A 19,292-nucleotide genomic window follows, 5' to 3' on the forward strand; every position below is an offset into this window, starting at 1 on the left:
GCAAGGTATATCGCCAAGAGGATTTAAGCATGAAAGGTTTCATTTTGAGCAGCAAGATTTAACACTGTCACAGCTGGCACACCAAATACCAAATTATTTACCTCTAGATCGTCTGAATGATTAGTATAACTATATGGAATGTGAGAGCGATTAACACTAAAGGGTTATTTGAAAGACTCAAACTTCTCAGGATGATGCATAATTTATCTATCATTACAATATTAGAACCTTTTTCTGATAAGGTTAATGTTCAATATTTCAAAATTCAATTAGGTATGGAAAATGCTTCCATAATCTGTAATGGAAAAATCAGGGTCTACTTTAATGGTGATGTAGACTATATTTATAGGTAATGAGGCTGAACAGAAAATAACCTTTGACATCGATCATAATGAATTACAAAATAATATCACTATCACCTATGTGTATGCGAAATGTAAAGACCATCTCAGAAGGCCTTTATGTGTGAAGCTGCTACAATAGGGTAGTGGTAACAATAATCCTTGGTGCACTACTGGTGATTTTAATGTTATCACATCTAGAGAGAAAAAAATGGGAGGGGTGCCTTATAATATGAAAAAGAGTTTTGAATTCATATATGTTATTGAAGCATGTGGCCTTATTGACTTAGGCCTCAGTGGACAAAAATTTCAATTGGCCAAACAAACAAGGCATTGCTCACATAATTTGAAAACGATTAGACAGGGCTCTTGTGAATGATAAATGGCTTGAATCCATGCCCCAAAACTACTATTACACACTTATCTTCTACTGGCTTGGATCAGTGTCCTCTTCTAATGGAAATGATCCCATAGTGCAGTAACTTTACCAAATACTTCAAATTCCTCAATTGTTGGGTTGATAATCCTAACTTCCTGAATATCGTTAAAGCATGTCAAGAGAGGGATATGGATGGTAATGTGATGCTTAACTTCTATTAAAAGCTCAAATTGTCTAACACTTTGAGCTCTTGATCGAAACAAGAATTTGGTGATATCTTCTTACAGGTTAAGGAGTATGAAGAAAAGGAAAAAGGTGCGGAGAAGAACAATATTCTGGATCAAAGTGAAGTCAAATAAAGTCTTCACCATAATCTCAATGCTAAATATATTAAATTCTTGAAATTTGAGGATTCTATAATGAAACAAAATACTCAACTCTAATAGTTTCAAGAAGGTGACAAAACTCAAAATATTTTCACTCTTTGGTAAGGGGGAGAAGAAGAAGACTTTTTATTTGCAAAATCAATAATGAAGATAGGGAGTGGTTACAGGGATATGATAATATTGCTATAGCTTCACGTGACAATTTCCAACAAATCTTCACTGGTGATGACAAAAGCATTAATGTGAGTAATCTAGATTGCATACAAAGGATGGTGAGTCATGAACAAAATGATAGACTCAATAGCATTCGAACTATGGAGGAGTTGAAAGAAGTGGTTTTCTCCGTGAATTACACCTCTGCTTCTAGTCTAGATTGAATGAATGGATTTTTTTTCAAAAGTGTTGGCATATCATCAATCAAAAAAGATCTCCTTGGTATCGTTGTAGTATTTTTTAGTGGTCATATGATCCCGAAATATTTCTCTCACTCTTGCATTGTTTTATTACAAAAGGTTAGTAATCCAAACAAATTGATAGAATTTAGTCTATAAAGTCTAAAAAATTTCACTAGAAAAATCATTTCTAATATGGTGAGTAGAAGACTTAGTCCTATTCTGCCTAGTTTGATATCTCTTAACAAATCCGGTTAAGAAAGGATGGAATATTTCAAAGAACATTATGTTAGAACATGAGACTATACATCAAATCAAGAAGCCTAACATTGGAAGCAATGTCATTATTAAAGTAGATATGGAAAAGCTTATGATATAATCTCCGAGTCTTTCATTTGTTTGGTATTAAGAAGAATGGATTTTGAGGAAAGGTTTATTAATATGGTGCAGGGAATTATAGAGAACAATTTGTACTCTATCATTTTCAATTGTAAGAGGTATGGGTTCTTCCACTCCACAAGAGGACTCAAACAAGGAGATCCACTTTCACCTGCCCTATTTATTTTAGGTGTAGAGGTTCAATCAAGATATCTCAACAGACTTAACAATAACTTGACTTCTGCGATGTCTTTATGGAAAAGAGGGGTCCACTGGTGAATCATTTAAGCTTTGCGGATGATATTATTTTGTTCTCCTCATGAAGAACCAAAACATTAATGCTCATCATGAAAACTCTGAAAGCTAAAGAAGACACCTCTTGTTAGCTGATAAAAGCAGACAAAATCCACTTCATGCTTCACTCAAATACATTCAATACTACAAGATATAGAATTAAAAGAATCATAGGTTTCAAGAAGAAGCAAGGTCCTCTAAATTATCTAGGATGCCCTTTGTATGTTGGTATACCTAGAATCATTTATTTTTCTGACCTTGTTAACAAAGTTATTTGTAGAATTACAGGGTTGTAAATAAAGCAGCTAAGTTATGGAGGCAAGGCAATTTTGATTAAACATGTTCTCCAATCTCTCCCTATACACATTCTTTCAGCAACAACACCCCCTCTACTGTACTTAAAAAGATTCAAATGCTCATTGCTGACTTTTTTTGGAAAACTTAAGTTTCCCGTATGATGAAGGGGGAATCGGTATGAGAAATCTTCAAGTGTATGGCCTTTTAATATAAAAAATGATGGATCTTAAGGACTAAACATACATGACGGGGAGAGTTCTTAAAAGCAAAATACTGTCAGATATCTATTCCTATATGCAAAAAAGTGGATACAGGAGAGTCAATTACCTGGAAACACATGTTACAAATAAGGAAAGAAATGGAGCAACACATAAAGTGGAAACTAAACTCAGGGTCCTGTTCTTTTTTGGTGGGATAATGTGTTTGGCAATGTTCATCAAGCTTTATTTTCCGCCAATAGTAACAGGTTCAACAATATTATAGTTGCAGAATTTTGGTGTGAAGGTAGATGGAACTAGAGCAAACTCATCCAGCATGCTCCTAGGTGCTAGGTTATAAACATTTTAGCTATTTGATACGCTCAAACTTACTTCTCAAATAAGAAGTAAAGCGGTCGTGTCAAGTAAATAACCCAACTAGTGAGGTTGGGATCGTTCCCACGAGGAAATTAGTCTAGACTTAACTTCAACCTATTATTACTATTGTTTGGTTAATGACTTCTTTGGAAAGTAAAAACAATAAAGGGGGGTTTCTATTTCTAAATGAGTGAAAATAAATAACGAACTTGAAAGAGACACTTAACAGCTTTGAATGTTGGATTTTAATCAATTAATCAAAGTAACTAGGGTTTACGTGTTCCCCACAGGTTCATAACTTGATAATTCTAACTATAAAAATTCTTTCCTAGTATCTTGCATGCAAAGTGATAAGTTATGTATTTCTAAATCCTTGGTCCGGCATCTAGAAAATCTCACGCCGCACCTTGGTCCGGCTACGTGTGTTGCTATCCTAACCCTTATCCTTACCTCATATTAAGCATCGTATTCGATATTTGACTAAGTTATTACCTAGTACCAATCAAAACTAGCCTATTAGATAGTATACACTAAATCTATGTTAATAATTCTTTTCCTAATATCTACCTCCTTGGTCCGGCAAGTAGCATTAAGGGAGTTCTAACATTGGCCATCCGTTAAAAAGACTTTTAAGCGAAAGAATTATTAATACATGCAAGATACTAATCTAGAATTGTTATTTTAGTTAGGGTTTATCTCATTATTTGCCTATGGTTCCCACAACCCTAGTTATGGAGTTTTGTTACTCATAGCCATAAACACAATATTAAAATATATTAAATATGAATTCATGTACTTACTTCACTGAGAAAGAATAAAATCCAAAGTTTGCTTGATTAATCTCTAAAAATCACTTGCTTCAATCTCAAAATCTAACACTAATACACAAAGTCTAATAATACGGAGTCTAACTATGTGGTGTCTAACTATCTGGTGTCTAACCTAAAAACGATCTTTTTCGAACTATTTATAAAAAGACAAAAACATAATTAAACAAGGATTCTAATTGCTGTAAATCTTCCAAAACACGGGTGGGTCGACGGACCTCGCGACGGACCGTCGTGGTTAGAACGGACCATCATCGTGGACTCCGTCGTCCCATACTTGTGCAATTTCTTCTGCTGTTCTCTTCATTCCCCTCGACGGCAAGTATGACACACCGTCATAGGCACAACGGTCCGTCGAGGGTTTTCGTTCTAAAACACTTCAATGCATGGAATCTAGGTACCGGGATCACTTCTCTGAACTTCACGATGAACCTGCAGGACGGACCGTCAGAGACACGACGGACCGTCACAAGCTTCATAATCCCACACTTGGTTAGACTTCCCCATCTTCCTTCAGCAGTTGCACTACGCTGCCACCTACAGACCGTCACAAGCACGATGGACCGTCATAAGCTCCGTATATGGTCTTTTCTACAGTCCTTCGCTAAAAATCTCCGCATTCAGCTTTGGACAGATTTCCTACAAAACAAAGAGAAAATTATATAAAAATTAGCACAAAAAGGCTTTTGGACACACTAAACTTAAGGAAAAAGTATTAATAATACCGTGAAACCACGGTATATCAACACCCTCAACTTAAATTCGTTGTTTGTCCTCAAGCGACGCACTATGACTCACTACACAATCTTTCTACACTAGTATCCATGTTTTATCCTTTACAATCATTTGGCTATCAATCCCGATTAATCTCATCAAATCTATGCATACTATCACTATTAGGCTTGAATTTTGTGGGATCAGAACATGACACAGACTTACCACGCACTAACACCTATCCTCTTCAATTTCTCACCAGGGTGTTATCAATTCAAGTATTGCAACTAGTGTCCTCACTTTAAAACAAAATCCTCCTTTTTCACACAATGATTTCAGTTTGAGTATAAGGATTACTTTTCAACAATCACTTCTCAGAACAACGTCACACTCATTCATACCTTTTGCCATAAGCTTGCCCTTATTTTAACTGCCTTAAGTTCGCTATACAAACCTTAGGATCACGATAGGACTTTTTTATCTAGTAACATAGGCTCGGGGTCAGGAAAGGTATTTTTTGGTATACTTTACTGACTTTTTTCCCTCCTTGACATATCGGCTAAACCTTCTACTGTCTCTCATTTTATCTCGCCCAGTTTCTCATATTCTTTCACCTTGCTATTTTCTTTTTTTTTCATTTGTGTAACTGACTCTCTTGTTTTCTTGCTTGTATTTCTTGTGTATTTTTCTTTTTCTTTACTTTCCTTTTCATCTAATTCTTGAGTCACTTTACTTTTGTTCTTTCTCTCTCTTTGTTCTTTCAACCCCACTTTCCGGAGCATTCCTCATAGTAGACACCCTCAACTCATGGCTTTGCCATGAGTCAAGGTACACAATACCCAATGTTGGGTCAGGGCCATAACGAAGGTTGTTTATGCATTAGCCACCCTCAACTTATGCTTTTGGCATAAGCTGAGGTGCACATGTCCAAGGAGAGACCAGGGCCAACACATTGTTCCCAGAAAAGATCAGTTGGGGTGAAAAAGAAAGGTCTAATTTTAAGCTCAGATTATTTGGATCAAAGAAGGATAAATTTCATTTGGTTTCTTTTATTTAGGCTAGAAATGGGCTATATTGAATAAGGGCCTATGATCCTTTCCTAATTGTATATTACAACTTACTTTTAGCAGGACTAACCAGGAAAGTTCTAGCTCAGTACCAATAGTGGACTATTCAAATTTCCTCACACTAACTTGACATCTTATCAAACACCTAGTTCGAATTTAAGACAGGGTAATGCAATGGTGTAACACTATGTCATGCTTAAAGCCACACAATTATCAGTTACTATGCCTAGTCATGCATCATTTTCCAGTTTATCAGGATATCATTTTAGCCATTATGCTCCAGAATTAAACTATGTACAAACAATATAAACATGCTGGTTCAACAGAAAAAGTAATCAGTCTCTTGGAGAAAAAGAACACAGGCAAGAAAACCCCAAAAGAGGATAGTGAATTGGGCTAGTCAGACTTCACCCTAACACTCACTGTCCATTTACCCCACCCCCAACAAAAAGACATGCAATTGTCCCCAATGCATAAAAAGATTGAAATACAAGAGTGGTAGGTGAAGCAAACCTGGAGACCCTTAAGAGAGGGGTCTCTGACCGCCATGACGGTTATGCAGGATGAACCGTCGAGAGTATGACGGTCCGTCGTAGATGTCCGTTGGAGGACCCTTAGAAAACTTGAGAGACCTTTAGGAATAGGGTCTCTGACAACTAGCATGCTTGTGCAGGACGAACCGTCGAGAGCACGACGGTCCGTCGCATGTGTCCGTTGGTGACTCTTTCAGAGTGATCTTCTGCAGAATTTCCTAGTGATGTGCCTGCAAATTAAAACCCATTAGTAGAGAATGCTACCATTACTAAAAAGACTATAAGTATAAGGTTGCATCCCAACAAGCGCCTGATTTAATGTCGTGGCACGACTGGGGACCCTTGATTACTCAGACTTCATCGAGATGGTATGCCTCTATCACTTCATTTCCCGATGCTTTATGCTTAAAATAGATTTTTATTCTATCTCTATTCCTCTTAAACCGCACTCCCTACTTGGCTTTTAACTCAACTGCTCCATGAGGGAATACTTGGGTAATCAGGTAAGGGCCAGTCCATTTGAACTTGAGGTTACCCGGAAGACAAGGCAACCCAGAACTGTCTACAAGCTCCAAATCCCCAACCATAAACTCTTGTTTTGCATTTTTCTGTTCAGTCTCCTTCTTCATCTTTTCTTTGTGGGATATGGCAGATACCAATTGGAGCTCACTACTCTGCCTCATGGTCCTACAAATGTTGAAGGTCGCTTCTTCATTATTCAATCGAAATGTCATCTGTCCCTTATCCATATCAATAATGCTCTACCTGTATCAAGGAATGGCCTCCCAAGAATAATAGGCACTTCAAAATCGACCTCGCAATCAAGAATAACAAAATCAGCTGGAAAGATGAATGACTTCACTTTTACTAGCACATCATGGAGTATCCCTATTGGCCATTTCACTGTCCGATCAGCCATCAGTAGCCGCATCGCAGTGGGTTTTGGATCCCCCAAACCCAATTTCTTGTAAATTGAGAGGGGCATAAGATTTATGCTTGCCCCCAGATCACATAATGCTTTCGCAAAATGTAATGACCAACTGTACAAGGAATAGTTAACGCACCCGGATCTTCTTTCTTTTGTACTGGGGATCTTGTATCAATAGCACTACAATGCTGCAATCTATCATCATCCTCAAAAGTAACCGATCTTTTCTTGGTGACCAGATCTTTCATAAATTTGGCATAACCTGGCATTTGTTCTAGAGCTTCTACCAAAGGGACATGGATAGAGAGCTGCTTCAACATTGTTATAAAGCGCCGGTATTTGTCATCCTCGGTGTTTTTGACTAATCTCTGAGGGAAGGGTGGTGGTGGCCTAGGCTTGGGAATTACCTTGATAGGTACTTCTGCATCTTTTCCATTACTTCGCTCTGCTTCACCACTACCCTTTACCACATTATCAATATCCTTTCTCACATTTTCCTCAGTAGATGGCATAGGTGGGTCAATGGTTTGCCTACCACCCCGAGTAGTGATTTCCATACAGTGCACATCATTCTTTGGATTTTGGGCAGTGTTGCTATGAAGAGTGCCCGGTTACCGTGTGTTCATTGGCGCAGATAATTGGGCCACTTGCAATTCGATCTGTTTAATCGAAATTGCATGTGTATCAACTTTTTGCCCAATGCTAGCTAAATCACACCTCAACTCTTTAATGTGTTCATCACTAGTGTCGAACCTCCTTATCATTTTGTGCAACATATCCTCAACTCGCGCCATACTATCTCCACCATCCCTAGGATTAACTTCACGATTTTGAGGAGGGACAAAAGGCCCATTCCTGTCATTTCTATTAGCATAGTTACCCTTGTTAAAGTTGTTGTCGCGGTTGTAGTTTCAATCTCGGACATAATGACCCTCACCGTTGTAGTTACCATAGTTCCGACCTTGGTTCCCTTGACCTTGGCGCCAATTATCCTGATTTGAGCCTTGGGCGCTTGGTCGGAAACCCCCCGTCTGCTCATTTACTGCATAAGTGTCCTCCGCATAATAGCACTCATCATTAGGAGGTGGTGGCGTAGCCAAGTAGTAGACTGCATTTATCTTTTCTGCACCCCCTGTTACATGTTTTAGTACCAACCTAAGCTCAGTTCTCATCTGACCCATTTCTTCCCGAATCTCATCTGTGGCTGGGTTGTGAGTGGACTGCACTGCGAAGGTGTTTCTCCCTATATCAGACTTCCTAGTACTCCAAGCTTTGTTATTTCGGGAGATTTACTCTAATTTTTTAGCAATCTCTGCATAAGGGCATTCTCCATAAGATCCACCTACTATAGTGTCCAACACCGCTTTGTTGTTATCATCCTGTCCCCGATAGAAGTATTCCTTTAAAGACTCATCATCTATACGGTGATTTGGAACACTTCTCAAGAATGAGGAGAATCTATCCCAAGAACTACTAATTGACTCTCCTGGTAGTGCCACAAAGTTGTTCACTCTATCTTTGTGGTTTAGTTGCTTGGAGACCGGATAGTAGCGTGCTAAGAAAACATCTCTTAATTAATTCCAAGTGAAGATTGAGTTGTATGGGAGCTCAGTGAACCATATAGCAGCCTCTCCTGTCAGTGAGAGAGGAAACACTCTGAGACCTATTACATCTAGATCCAAATCAGGCCTCTCCAAACAACTTTTACACACTGCTTACCTTAGCTATATGGGATTGTGGATCCTCTGAAGGTAGCCCTGAAAACAAACCTCTGGTAGTGAGCATTTGCATCAGGCTACTACTTACCACAAAAGTGTGGCCTGTGGGTAGAGGGGGCAAGACTAGTGTCCCATCCGAGTCTACTATGTTATCATACCCTCTGTAGTATGCTTGGGGCCGTGGAGCGGGGTGTTGTCCCCTCTGTTGATGTTCACCCGGAGCAGCAGGTAAAATCTGACCATGAACATCAACCAGATCTGGGATGTTCTGGTTCGGATCCTCATCATTTATTCCCAAGTTTCGATTCATATTGTGCAGTGTACACTCTAGCTCTTGATCGTAGGGAAACAAGGGTTCTCTTCCTCTCAGTGTATTTGGCATACAAGGAGGATAGTTCTGAAAAGAAATCAAAACAATAAAACAAAGTAAAATCAATAAAATATCAACTAAACTATAGTAATAAGTTTAAGTTAATCTAAAAGCTAAAATCACCGGCAGCGGCGCCAAAATTTAATACGCTCAAACTTACTTCTCAAATAAGAAGTAAAGCGGTCGTGTCAAGTAAATAACCCAACTAGTGAGGTTGGGATCGTTCCCACGAGGAAATTAGTCTAGACTTAACTTCAACCTATTATTACTATTGTTTGGTTAATGACTTCCTTGGAAAGTAAAAACAATAAAGCAGGGTTTCTATTTCTAAATGAGTGAAAATAAATAACGAACTTGAAAGAGACACTTAAGAGCTTTGAATGTTGGGTTTTAATCAATTAATCAAAGTAACTAGGGTTTACGTGTTCCCCACAGGTTCATAACTTGATAATTCTAATTATAACAATTCTTTCCTAGTATCTTGCATGCAAAGTGATAAGTTATGTATTTCTAAATCCTTGGTCCGGCATCTAAAAAATCTTACTCCGCACCTTGGTCCGGCTACGTGTGTTGCTATCCTAACCCTTATCCTTACCTCATATTAAGCATCGTATTTGATATTTGACTAAGTTATTACCTTGTACCAATCAATACTAGCCTATTAGATAGTATACACTAAATCTATGTTAATAATTCTTTTCCTATTATCTACCTCCTTGGTTCGGCAAGTAGCATTAAGGCGAGTTCTAACGCTTGCCATCCTTTAAAAAGAATTTTAAGCGAAAGAATTATTAATACATGCTCTTACTAATCTAGAATTGTTATTTTAGTTAGGGTTTATCTAATTATTTGCCAATGGTTCCCAAAACCCTAGTTATGGAGTTTAGTTACTCATAGCCATAAACACAATATTCAAATATATTAAATACGAATTCATGTACTTACTTCAATGAGAAAGAATAAAATCCAAAGTTAGCTTGATTAATCTCCAAAAATCACTTGCTTCAATCTCAAAATCTAACACTAATACACAAAGTCTAATAATACGGAGTCTAACTATCTGGTGCCTAACTATTTGGTGTCTAACCTCAAAAAATGAGGTTTTTCGAACTATTTATAAAAAAACAAAAACCTAATTAAACAAGAATTCTAATTGCTGGAAATAACATGGCTGGGTCGACGGACCTCGCGACGGATCGTCGTGGTTACAACAGACCGTCGTGGACTCCGTCGTCCCATACTTGTGCAATTTCTTCTATTGTTCTCTTCATTCCCCTCGACGGCAAGTATGACGGACCGTCATAGGCACAACGGTCTGTCGAGGGTCTTCGTTCTAAAACACTTCAACTCTTGGAATCTGGGTACTGGATCACTTCTCTGATCTTCACGACGAACCTGCAGGACGGACCGTCAAAGACACGATGGACCGTCACAAGCTTCGTAATCCCACACTTGGTCAGACTCCCCTATCTTCCTTCAGCTGCTGCACTACACTGCCACCTACGGACCGTCACAAGCACGACGGACCATCATAAGCTCCGTAGGTGGTCTCTTCTGCAGTTCTTCGCTAAAAATCTCCGCATTCAGCTTTGGACAGATTTCCTGCAAAACAAAGAGAAACTTATATAAAAAATTAGCACAAAAAGGCTTTTGGATACACTAAACTTAAGGAAAAATATTAATAATACCGTGAAACCACGGTATATCACTATTGAGTTTCCGGTCCAGCAACACATTTAGATCCAGCTATATGGAAATTAAATAGAGGATGGAAAATTTATATGCTCATCAGCATGGAATGAAATCTTGGTGAAGAAACCAAAAACTATGTTCAATTCTTTTTTTAGCATAAGAGTATTCTTTTCAAAGCATCTTTTCATATATGGAATGCTTTGAAAGGAAAACTCCCAACCAATGAAAAAATTATCTCTGTTGGCAAAGAACCTTCTAACTGTTTTTGTTGTTTTAACAAGCAAGGTTTGGACATAATAGAACACATTCAACACGGGATGGTTCCTAGCATATGTATGGAGGAACCTTATCGTACAGTGGTGGACTACTAAGTACAAAAATGAAGCATATAAACTCATTTTCAGGAAACTCCTATATTCATTTGCTTGAATCATTGAAAGAACAGGTGTGCCATAAAATATGGAGGAAAAACATCCAACATCAGTAGAGTCAAATATGCCATTTATAAGGATTTCTACAAGTTGTTAAAAGTAATTTTGTGAAAATGAAATGGCCTTCAACATTGAAAGGATTCAGCTAGGAGAAGATTTTGTCCATGATAGAAAAGTAACTATGGTGGCCTGGAAGAAACCCCCAGAACAGTGGATTACAATAAACAAAGATGGCAGCGCGCTTGACAATCCTGGTAAAATTAGAGCAGGTGGAATCATAAGGGGTCAAAAAGGAAAAGTGGTGATGGATTTTTCTGTTCAACTTTGTATTGGTACAAACAACCAAGCAGAACTTGAAGCTTCTATATTTGGGCGGACACGGGTGTTGGAACTGGGTTATAGGAAAATTGTACTAGAAGTGTATTCAAAGATTCTAGTTAAACTGCTTACACATAAAACCAACTTCCTATGGAACGTAATGATAGAGGTGGAAAATCTGCAAACTCTCATCAACCAAGTTCTCAAGTGCCAACACATATTCTGGGAAGCTAACTTTCTGGCTGATTCATTATCGAAATTCAGCAACAAAGTCAATAGTGCTAAACTTTTTTTTGGCAGTCAACTATTACAAAAAAACACCGAGGCGTAATACCATCTTGACACGAAGGAGATGCCAAGTTTAAAAAGAAAGAAAGATAAGAAGATTAAAGAAACTCCATAGTCTGTAAAGGGAGAGTCTCCCTTATTTATGCTTCCAAGTTCTTTGTATTGAGAGTCCTCTCTTCTAGGTTCTTAGTGTTTTAGTTTCACCTTTTTTGTTAGGGAAGGAATTGACATCCTTTTGGAAATTTGACTCAAAACCACCTTAGGTATGAAGTGTAGATGTCCCCCTCCTTGTACTTCCCTTTTTTTCTTATTAATGATAAGGCTTGGGGATGTTGCTCAGACCCTACCCCTTCAAGGGTAATTAAACAAAAAAAAAGTCCAAAATACCAAAACTCTTAAATATTCCAAACATTAAAACCTAAAAAACAACCTAAACCTAGACCTACCATAAGCCCTAAACCCCCAGCCCAAATATCAAACTCCAAACATTAAACATTAAACCATTGATATTAGATCTCAAATCCTAAATCCAAAACCTAAATACCTAAAAAACCCAAAACCCTAACCCTAAACTCTAAGCCGAAAATACAAAAACCCAAACATTAAATACCAAACCATATATTTTAAACATCAAATGCCAAATCAGGAACCATTAAACCTACAAACAAACCTACACCCTAACCCTAACCCATACCATAATCTTAAACTTTAAACCCTAAACCCTAAGTCCAAATAAAAACTCTAAGTCCAAAATACGAAACCCAAGACATTAAAATTAGACCATAGATTTTAAACCTCAAATACTAAACTACAAACCCTAGACCTAAAAATATCCGAACCCTAACCCTAACCCTAACCCTAAACCCCAAGCCCAAAGTACTAAAACCCAAACATGAAATACTAAAACATAGATTTTAAACAAAAATCCAAAACTCCAAAACAAAAAACTTAAAAAGAAAAACCTAAACCTTAGACCTAACCCTATTCCTTACATGACCCTAACCCTAACCCAATCTTAACTATAACCCTAAACTCTAAACCCTAAACCCTAACCTTAATCACTAATTCATAGATATTACAACTCAAATTGTTAATCGAAAACCCTAGAACCTAAAAAAACCTTAATCTAACCCTAACCCTATCATAAACCCTAAACCCCAAGCCCATAATATAAAAATCAAAACATTAAACACTAAACCATTGATATTAAACCTCATATCCTAAATCCTAAACCTAAAACCATAAAAAAAAGAACCCAAAACCTAACCTTAACCCTAACTTTAACACTAACTCTAACACTTCACCATAAACCCAAAAACCCGATGCCTGAAATACAACAACCCAAACATTAGATACTAAAACTTTGAATTTAAAACTCAATTGTTAAACCCAGAACCATAAAACCTAAAAAAAATATTGTGCCCTAAACCTCACCTAAGCCCTAATCTCTATGTCAAAAAAGCAACTGTAAGTCCGAAATATAAGAACCCAAATATTAAACACTAAACAATAGATTTTAAATATCAAATCCTTAGCCTCAAGCCCTAACCCTAACCTATAACCCTAACCCAAACGATAACCACAAAACCCTAAGCCCAAAATACCAAAATGCAAATATTAAATAATAAACTATAAATTTTATACATTTAATGCTAAACCGTGAACCATGAAACCTAAAAAAAACTTACACCCCGTTCCTAATTTTAACCCTTAACCCTAAAAGCCCTAAGTCCAAAATACGTAAACCTAAATATTAAATACTGAACCATTAATTTAAAAACTCAAACCCTAAAACCTAAAAAAACTAAACCCTAAACCTAACCATAACAATAACCCTAACTCAAAACCATTAACCCCAAAAACCCATGCAAAAAATAGAAAAAACCAAAGATTAAAAACTAAATCGTGGATTTATATAAAAAATACTAAACCCCAAAACCTAAAACCTAAAAAGAAATAAACCTTAACCCTAATCCTATCCTTAACATAAACACTAACCCTAACCCTATCCTTAATCCTAACCGTTAACACTAATCCCTAATCCCTAAGCCCAAAATACCATCAGAGCAACAAAGGGAAGAGGAATGGAAAACACAAAGAAGAAAAAATAGCAAACCACAAGAAGAAAAGGCTACCAAAACTGCCTGGAAACCAACTTAGGCACAGAGCAGACAAACTAGTGAACAACAACATAATAATTCTCAACAAACATGGAATATTACTAATGTTCATCATAATTCTTTCACTAACTTGAATTTGCAGGAAAAAAGTGAAGCAGGCAAAGAGGATCATGCAGGCAAAAACAAGGCAGCTCTACAGGAAAACACAAAGGGTCATACAAATACTAAAAGGCCATCTGATAACACCCGCATAGTCAAGGGTGCAGTATCATAGCTATGCAACCCAACTCCTCTATACAAATTGTTAATGTATTGAATGTGAATGGTGATGATAAAGGAGGAACGAATGGGGGATGTCCGTATAAACTCTCTAACTACCATGAAGGGGTAACCAAAGGGGGAGTTTTCCTCATGTTTTGCATGAGGACCTTCGTCCAAACTGTAAGGCCACTGATAACTCTAATAGAAAGCAACAACCAGTGAAAGAGCAATTGGTTCAACAACAGGCTCAGACAGAAAATAATAGACAACAAAATTATGGAAAATATAAAGAAAAATAGCAAAAAGAAGGAGATAAGTCTAATAAGAATGATAAATATCACATGATAAAGAATAAGAGGAACAGGAAAGATAACTATAACTTCGAAAGCACTCCCTAGAGGAAAAACAAACCTAGCAAACAAAAGAGGGATGCAACTAAAAAGAGACATAGTAAGCAGCAAGAAGGTAACACTGAGAATGAGCAAGAAAAGAGGGAGGAACCATGCAAAAAATTATTATGGTTAACGATAATCAGAGATTACATATTCTGAAATTTGTCTTAATAGAAACCCCTTGGACATAATAAATGATTTTGTGCTACATGTTGGATCTCTTCCTCTAAGGTCTGATCATTATGAGAACTAAAGGCCTTAAAAAGGGCCTCAATAGTCTCATCAACCTCTTATAAGAAGTGATTATCCCCATCTATTTCATCCCTAGAATTATCCACAACATATTCATCAAAATTAGGCACTGTATTCATCTTACATATTTGCTATCTCTTATCTGGTGGTTTAAAAGGAGGAGGAGTCATATGTTGATCCTGAAGAGGGAGGATATCCAATCCATGATTATCATCAGTCATACCAAATTTGTTGCATGATTCCTCCCTCTTTTTCTGTTTTTGATCATTGTCATCGGTCTGAAGCTTATTTTGTCTCCTTTTAGCAGCATCCCTTTTTTGTTTGCTTGACTTGTTTTTGCTCTTAGGAGAGCTTTCCAGAGTTCAAGAAGCAGCCTATTTTTCCCTTTATCTTTCTTTTCCTCTTTCTTTGTTTGCTGTTTTTTTTATTATTTGCAGAATGTTGTTTGACATGCTATTTCTCTCCTTGTTGCTGCATGTTCTTAGAAATTTCAGACGCTCTAAAGTCAGACCTAAGGTCAACAAACCCCTTAATCAGAACATGAGGCAAACTCCCCCTATGGTAAACCCATCCTGCAGGTTCAAGGTTTTCTCCTGACACCCTCCATCCATGCCTCCAACAACTTTTTCAGTAAAAACGTCATCAACATTAATAAAATTCGGGGAATTGGATCTTGGGAGCATTGAGTCAATACATGTGTTTTTATTTTTTTGGCTGTATCAGCTTGTTGGTTTTGTAAGTTATGAGTGATGAGGTTGTTCCTTATAGTTGGGTCCTTAGCACTCCTATTTTTTTGGCTTGTCTGCCTGATAAGCAGCTTGCCTAGTGGTTCCTTCTCCTATTTTGTTTCTCTCTTGTTGTTCCTGCATTTCAAGGTTAGAAAAAATATTTTTAGCTTGAAATTTTGTTATACCTGTTGTATCCTGCTCCTGTTGGTGGTTGTTATGCTTCCTTCCTTTGGAGGTGTGAGAGGTCTCAAAACTGCCTTTGAGGTAGTTTTATCATGACTTATTTGTTACCTCTTTTTCTATGTATGCCACTATTTCTCTCGAATGTCCTCTTGGTGATCTTGGTCTTTTCAATTAGGAATATTGATTCTTTGTTGTTTGTTTACCTGCTGATTATTTGATTAACTTGTGTAGCAGCCTGTTTGTTATTCGACAAGCTTTCATGGATTCCAACGTCTTGACTTCTCTTTTCGCTGAAGTTATCCTCACCAACAATTCTTCCATCCCTTTCGCCTGAAAATCCAGTAAGATTGGCGCCATCACTTGGGAAACAAGTGACGCACTCGCAGATTCTTCAATAGTAACCTCTCGATTTTGACTGATTAAGATGGTAGAATCAGCTGATTTTTGGATATACGATGGATCTTGATGCGGAGTATTCATCGCCATCATCCTTTTTTCTCGATTCCCCCCAGAAAATCCTTACGAAAATATTTTCTCATTCTGCATCAAACTCCCCTTCCAGTGCAGTGTTCATCGCAACATTGAACTGCAATTTCGAAGAGTTCAGAGGTTGATCTTTGAGCGTGTTACCCTGGGATTTGTTTCCCTTGTCAAAAAGTTCTGGATGGCTTTGGTCCGGCGGTGTTTGACTGTTCGCTAGCCGTTGTACACAGAGGAGAGAGCGTCTGTTAGAGAGAGAAAATTCCAGGTTGTGTTTTTTCTATTATTGGATTAGGGGTTGGGGTTTATGGTTTAGGGTTAAGGTTTGGGTTAGGGTTAGGTTTATTGTTTGGGTTAGGGTTAGGGTTAAGGTTAGGTTTTTGGGTTTTCTCATGTTTATTGGTTTAGGTTTTAGGATTTTAGACTTAATATCAATGTTTTAGTGTTTAATGTTTTGATTTTGGTGTTTTGGACTTGTGGTTTTGGGTTTACGGTAGGGTTAGGGTTAGGGGTTGTGTTAGGATTAAGGATTTAATTTGTGATATCTATAGTTTACTATTTAATGTTAGGGTTTTGGTATTTTGGGATTTGTATTAAGGTTTAGAGTTTAGGGTTAAGGTTAAGGATTGGGTTAGCGTTAAGGTTCGTGTTAGGGATATGGTTAGGGCTAGGTTGCGGGTTTTTTTAGTTTTTTTTGGTTTTAGGATTTTTTTGTTTAAAATCTATGGTTTTGTATTTAATGTTTGGGTTTTTGTAATTTGGGCTTAGGCTTTAAGGTTAATGGCTTAGGGCTAGGGTGAAGGTTATGGTTAGGGTTAGAGTTAGGGTTTTTCATTTTTTATAGGTTTTAGCGTTTGTGGTTTAGGATGTGAGGTTTAAAATCTATGGTCTAGTGTTTAATGTCTTTGTTTTTGTATTTTGGACGTAAAATTTTAATTTGAACTTAGGGTTTAGCGTTTAAGGTTTAGAAATAGGGTATGGGTTATGCTTTGGATATGGGTTAGCATGTAGGGTTTTTTTTAGGTTATATGGATCATGACTAGAATATGAGGTTTAAATTTGTGTGGTTTAATATTTAATGTTTTGGTTTTGGTTTTTTTAACTTAGGGTTTAGGGATCACAGTTAGGGCTTAACATTTTTTATGTTTCTGGGTTTGGGGTTTAGGATTTGAGGTTTAATATCAACCGTTTAATGTTTAATGTTTGGGTTTTATGTTTAGGGTTAATAGTTTAAGGTTAATGTTAAGGATTGGGTAGGTTTAGGGATAGAGTTAGGACTAGGTTTTGGGGGTTTTTTTTAGATTTTTTATTTTGGGGTTTAGGGTTTTTGTTTAAGATCTATAATTTAGTATTTAATGTTTGGGTTTTTGTATTTTGGGCTTATTTTTTTAAAAGTAAACGACCCTTGTGGTGGGTCAGGGGCTTAGCAACATCCCCAGGCCTTATAATTAAAAAGTCAAAAATTACAAGAAGGGGGACATAAACCTTAACTTCTATCATTTGATAGGTATAGAATTGACTTACCTACTAAGATTAGTCAATTCAACCTTTATACAATAAGATGCACTCTATGAAATTAGATACCTAAAAGAGGACTCCTCTTTTTAATACAATTATCTAGAATGCTTGAATTAGGGAGACTCTCCCTTTACATGAACAAATATAAAAAAGATAAAACCTATCATATTTATTATAACATAGACAATGAATAGGTTTAAGTAACATTTGAATGAATATATAAGTCTTTGCTTTCTTGTTAAATACTTAGGTGGATGCTTGATTCTCTTTGTTTTTCTTCTTCTGAAATTTTGTATTTCCATCTTGTCCAATATGTAGCTTCCTCTAATCGATCCAAATAGTTGTTGAGTTGTATAGAAGTGTTGTAGTATATACAAATTATGACTCCACTTTGCTAACAAATCTGCAGTGCCATTGGCTTCTCGATAGACATGTTTACATTGAAAGTAATCCAATTTTCTGCTAATGTCTTGAATTTGTTGGATTGTCTTTTGATATCTCCAAGGTATTGCTACTGTATTGCTTATCCATTTGCACAACATTTCTGAGTCTACTTCCAAATTCAATGCTTCTATAACCATGTGGTTCATACCAATCCAATCCATATAATGCAGCCTTTATCTCTGTAATATTGTTAGTGCCTAGACCAAATGGTAAGGAAAATGCATTAATTAAGTTACCTTGATGATCCCTTACTATGCCTCCTCCTCCAATCTTCCCAGATTCTTGTAGTGCACTCCCATATGTATTTAGCTTGTAAGTGCCTTCATTTGGTTTTCTCCAAGTTACCATGGTTACTCTTAGCTGCTGTTGGCATTGATCCACCACATTGATCTAACTGTCCCAGCTATGTTTCCATGGTATATTTGGAAAAACTATTTTTATAAGCTGCATGGTGTCTTTAAAATTCCATACTGTACTCTTTGATTACTTCATTTTTTTCTCCAATTTTCATAGCTCACCTGTTTTTCCACAAATTCCAGCAAATAAAGTTAGGTAAAATATAAATAAGAAGTTTATATACATTATTTTGAAAAGGCAGATTCCTCCAATCTAGCAGCAGGCTTGTCAAATCTGTATTTGATTGTATTGCACCAAATTTAGCTGCATAATATTTCCAAATATATTTAGCAAAATTGCCAGTGAGTAATATATGCTTGACGTCATCTTCGCCTTTCCTATGGCAACAATAACATTCTGCCTCATCTTTTTTGAATTTCTGCAGGTTATCATTTGTTGGTAGCTTGCCCCTCAAAGCTCTCCAAATAAAGAAGGCTATTTTGAAAGGAATATGCTTCTGCCAAATAGTATTATTAATGGGATCTTTAGATCTTTTCTTTCTAATAACTTCTCATGCAGATGAAATAGTGAATTTTCCATTTTCCTCAGGTGTCCAAATAGCAGTATCATCTATATCAATATTATACTTA

At 36.9% G+C, this 19,292-nt stretch overlaps 1 protein-coding gene across 1 annotated transcript; it reads right to left on the bottom strand.

Annotated features, from left to right (window-relative positions):
• Positions 1-18,324: 18,324 nt before the first annotated feature.
• Positions 18,325-18,654, bottom strand: LOC104644614 (uncharacterized). The gene has a single exon (XM_010314693.1). The coding sequence runs from the start codon at positions 18,652-18,654 to the stop codon at positions 18,325-18,327; it is 330 nt and encodes a 109-aa protein (XP_010312995.1).
• Positions 18,655-19,292: the final 638 nt, after the last annotated feature.

The sequence above is a fragment of the Solanum lycopersicum genome, chromosome 11 (genome assembly GCF_036512215.1).
Source record: "Solanum lycopersicum chromosome 11, SLM_r2.1".
In the NCBI taxonomy this organism is placed as follows: Eukaryota; Viridiplantae; Streptophyta; class Magnoliopsida; order Solanales; family Solanaceae; genus Solanum; species Solanum lycopersicum.

Bases quoted from the DNA above. Each gene is read 5' to 3' on its own strand.
- LOC104644614 (XM_010314693.1), bottom strand. From the start codon at position 18,654: ATGGTAACTTGGAGAAAACCAAATGAAGGCACTTACAAGCTAAATACA.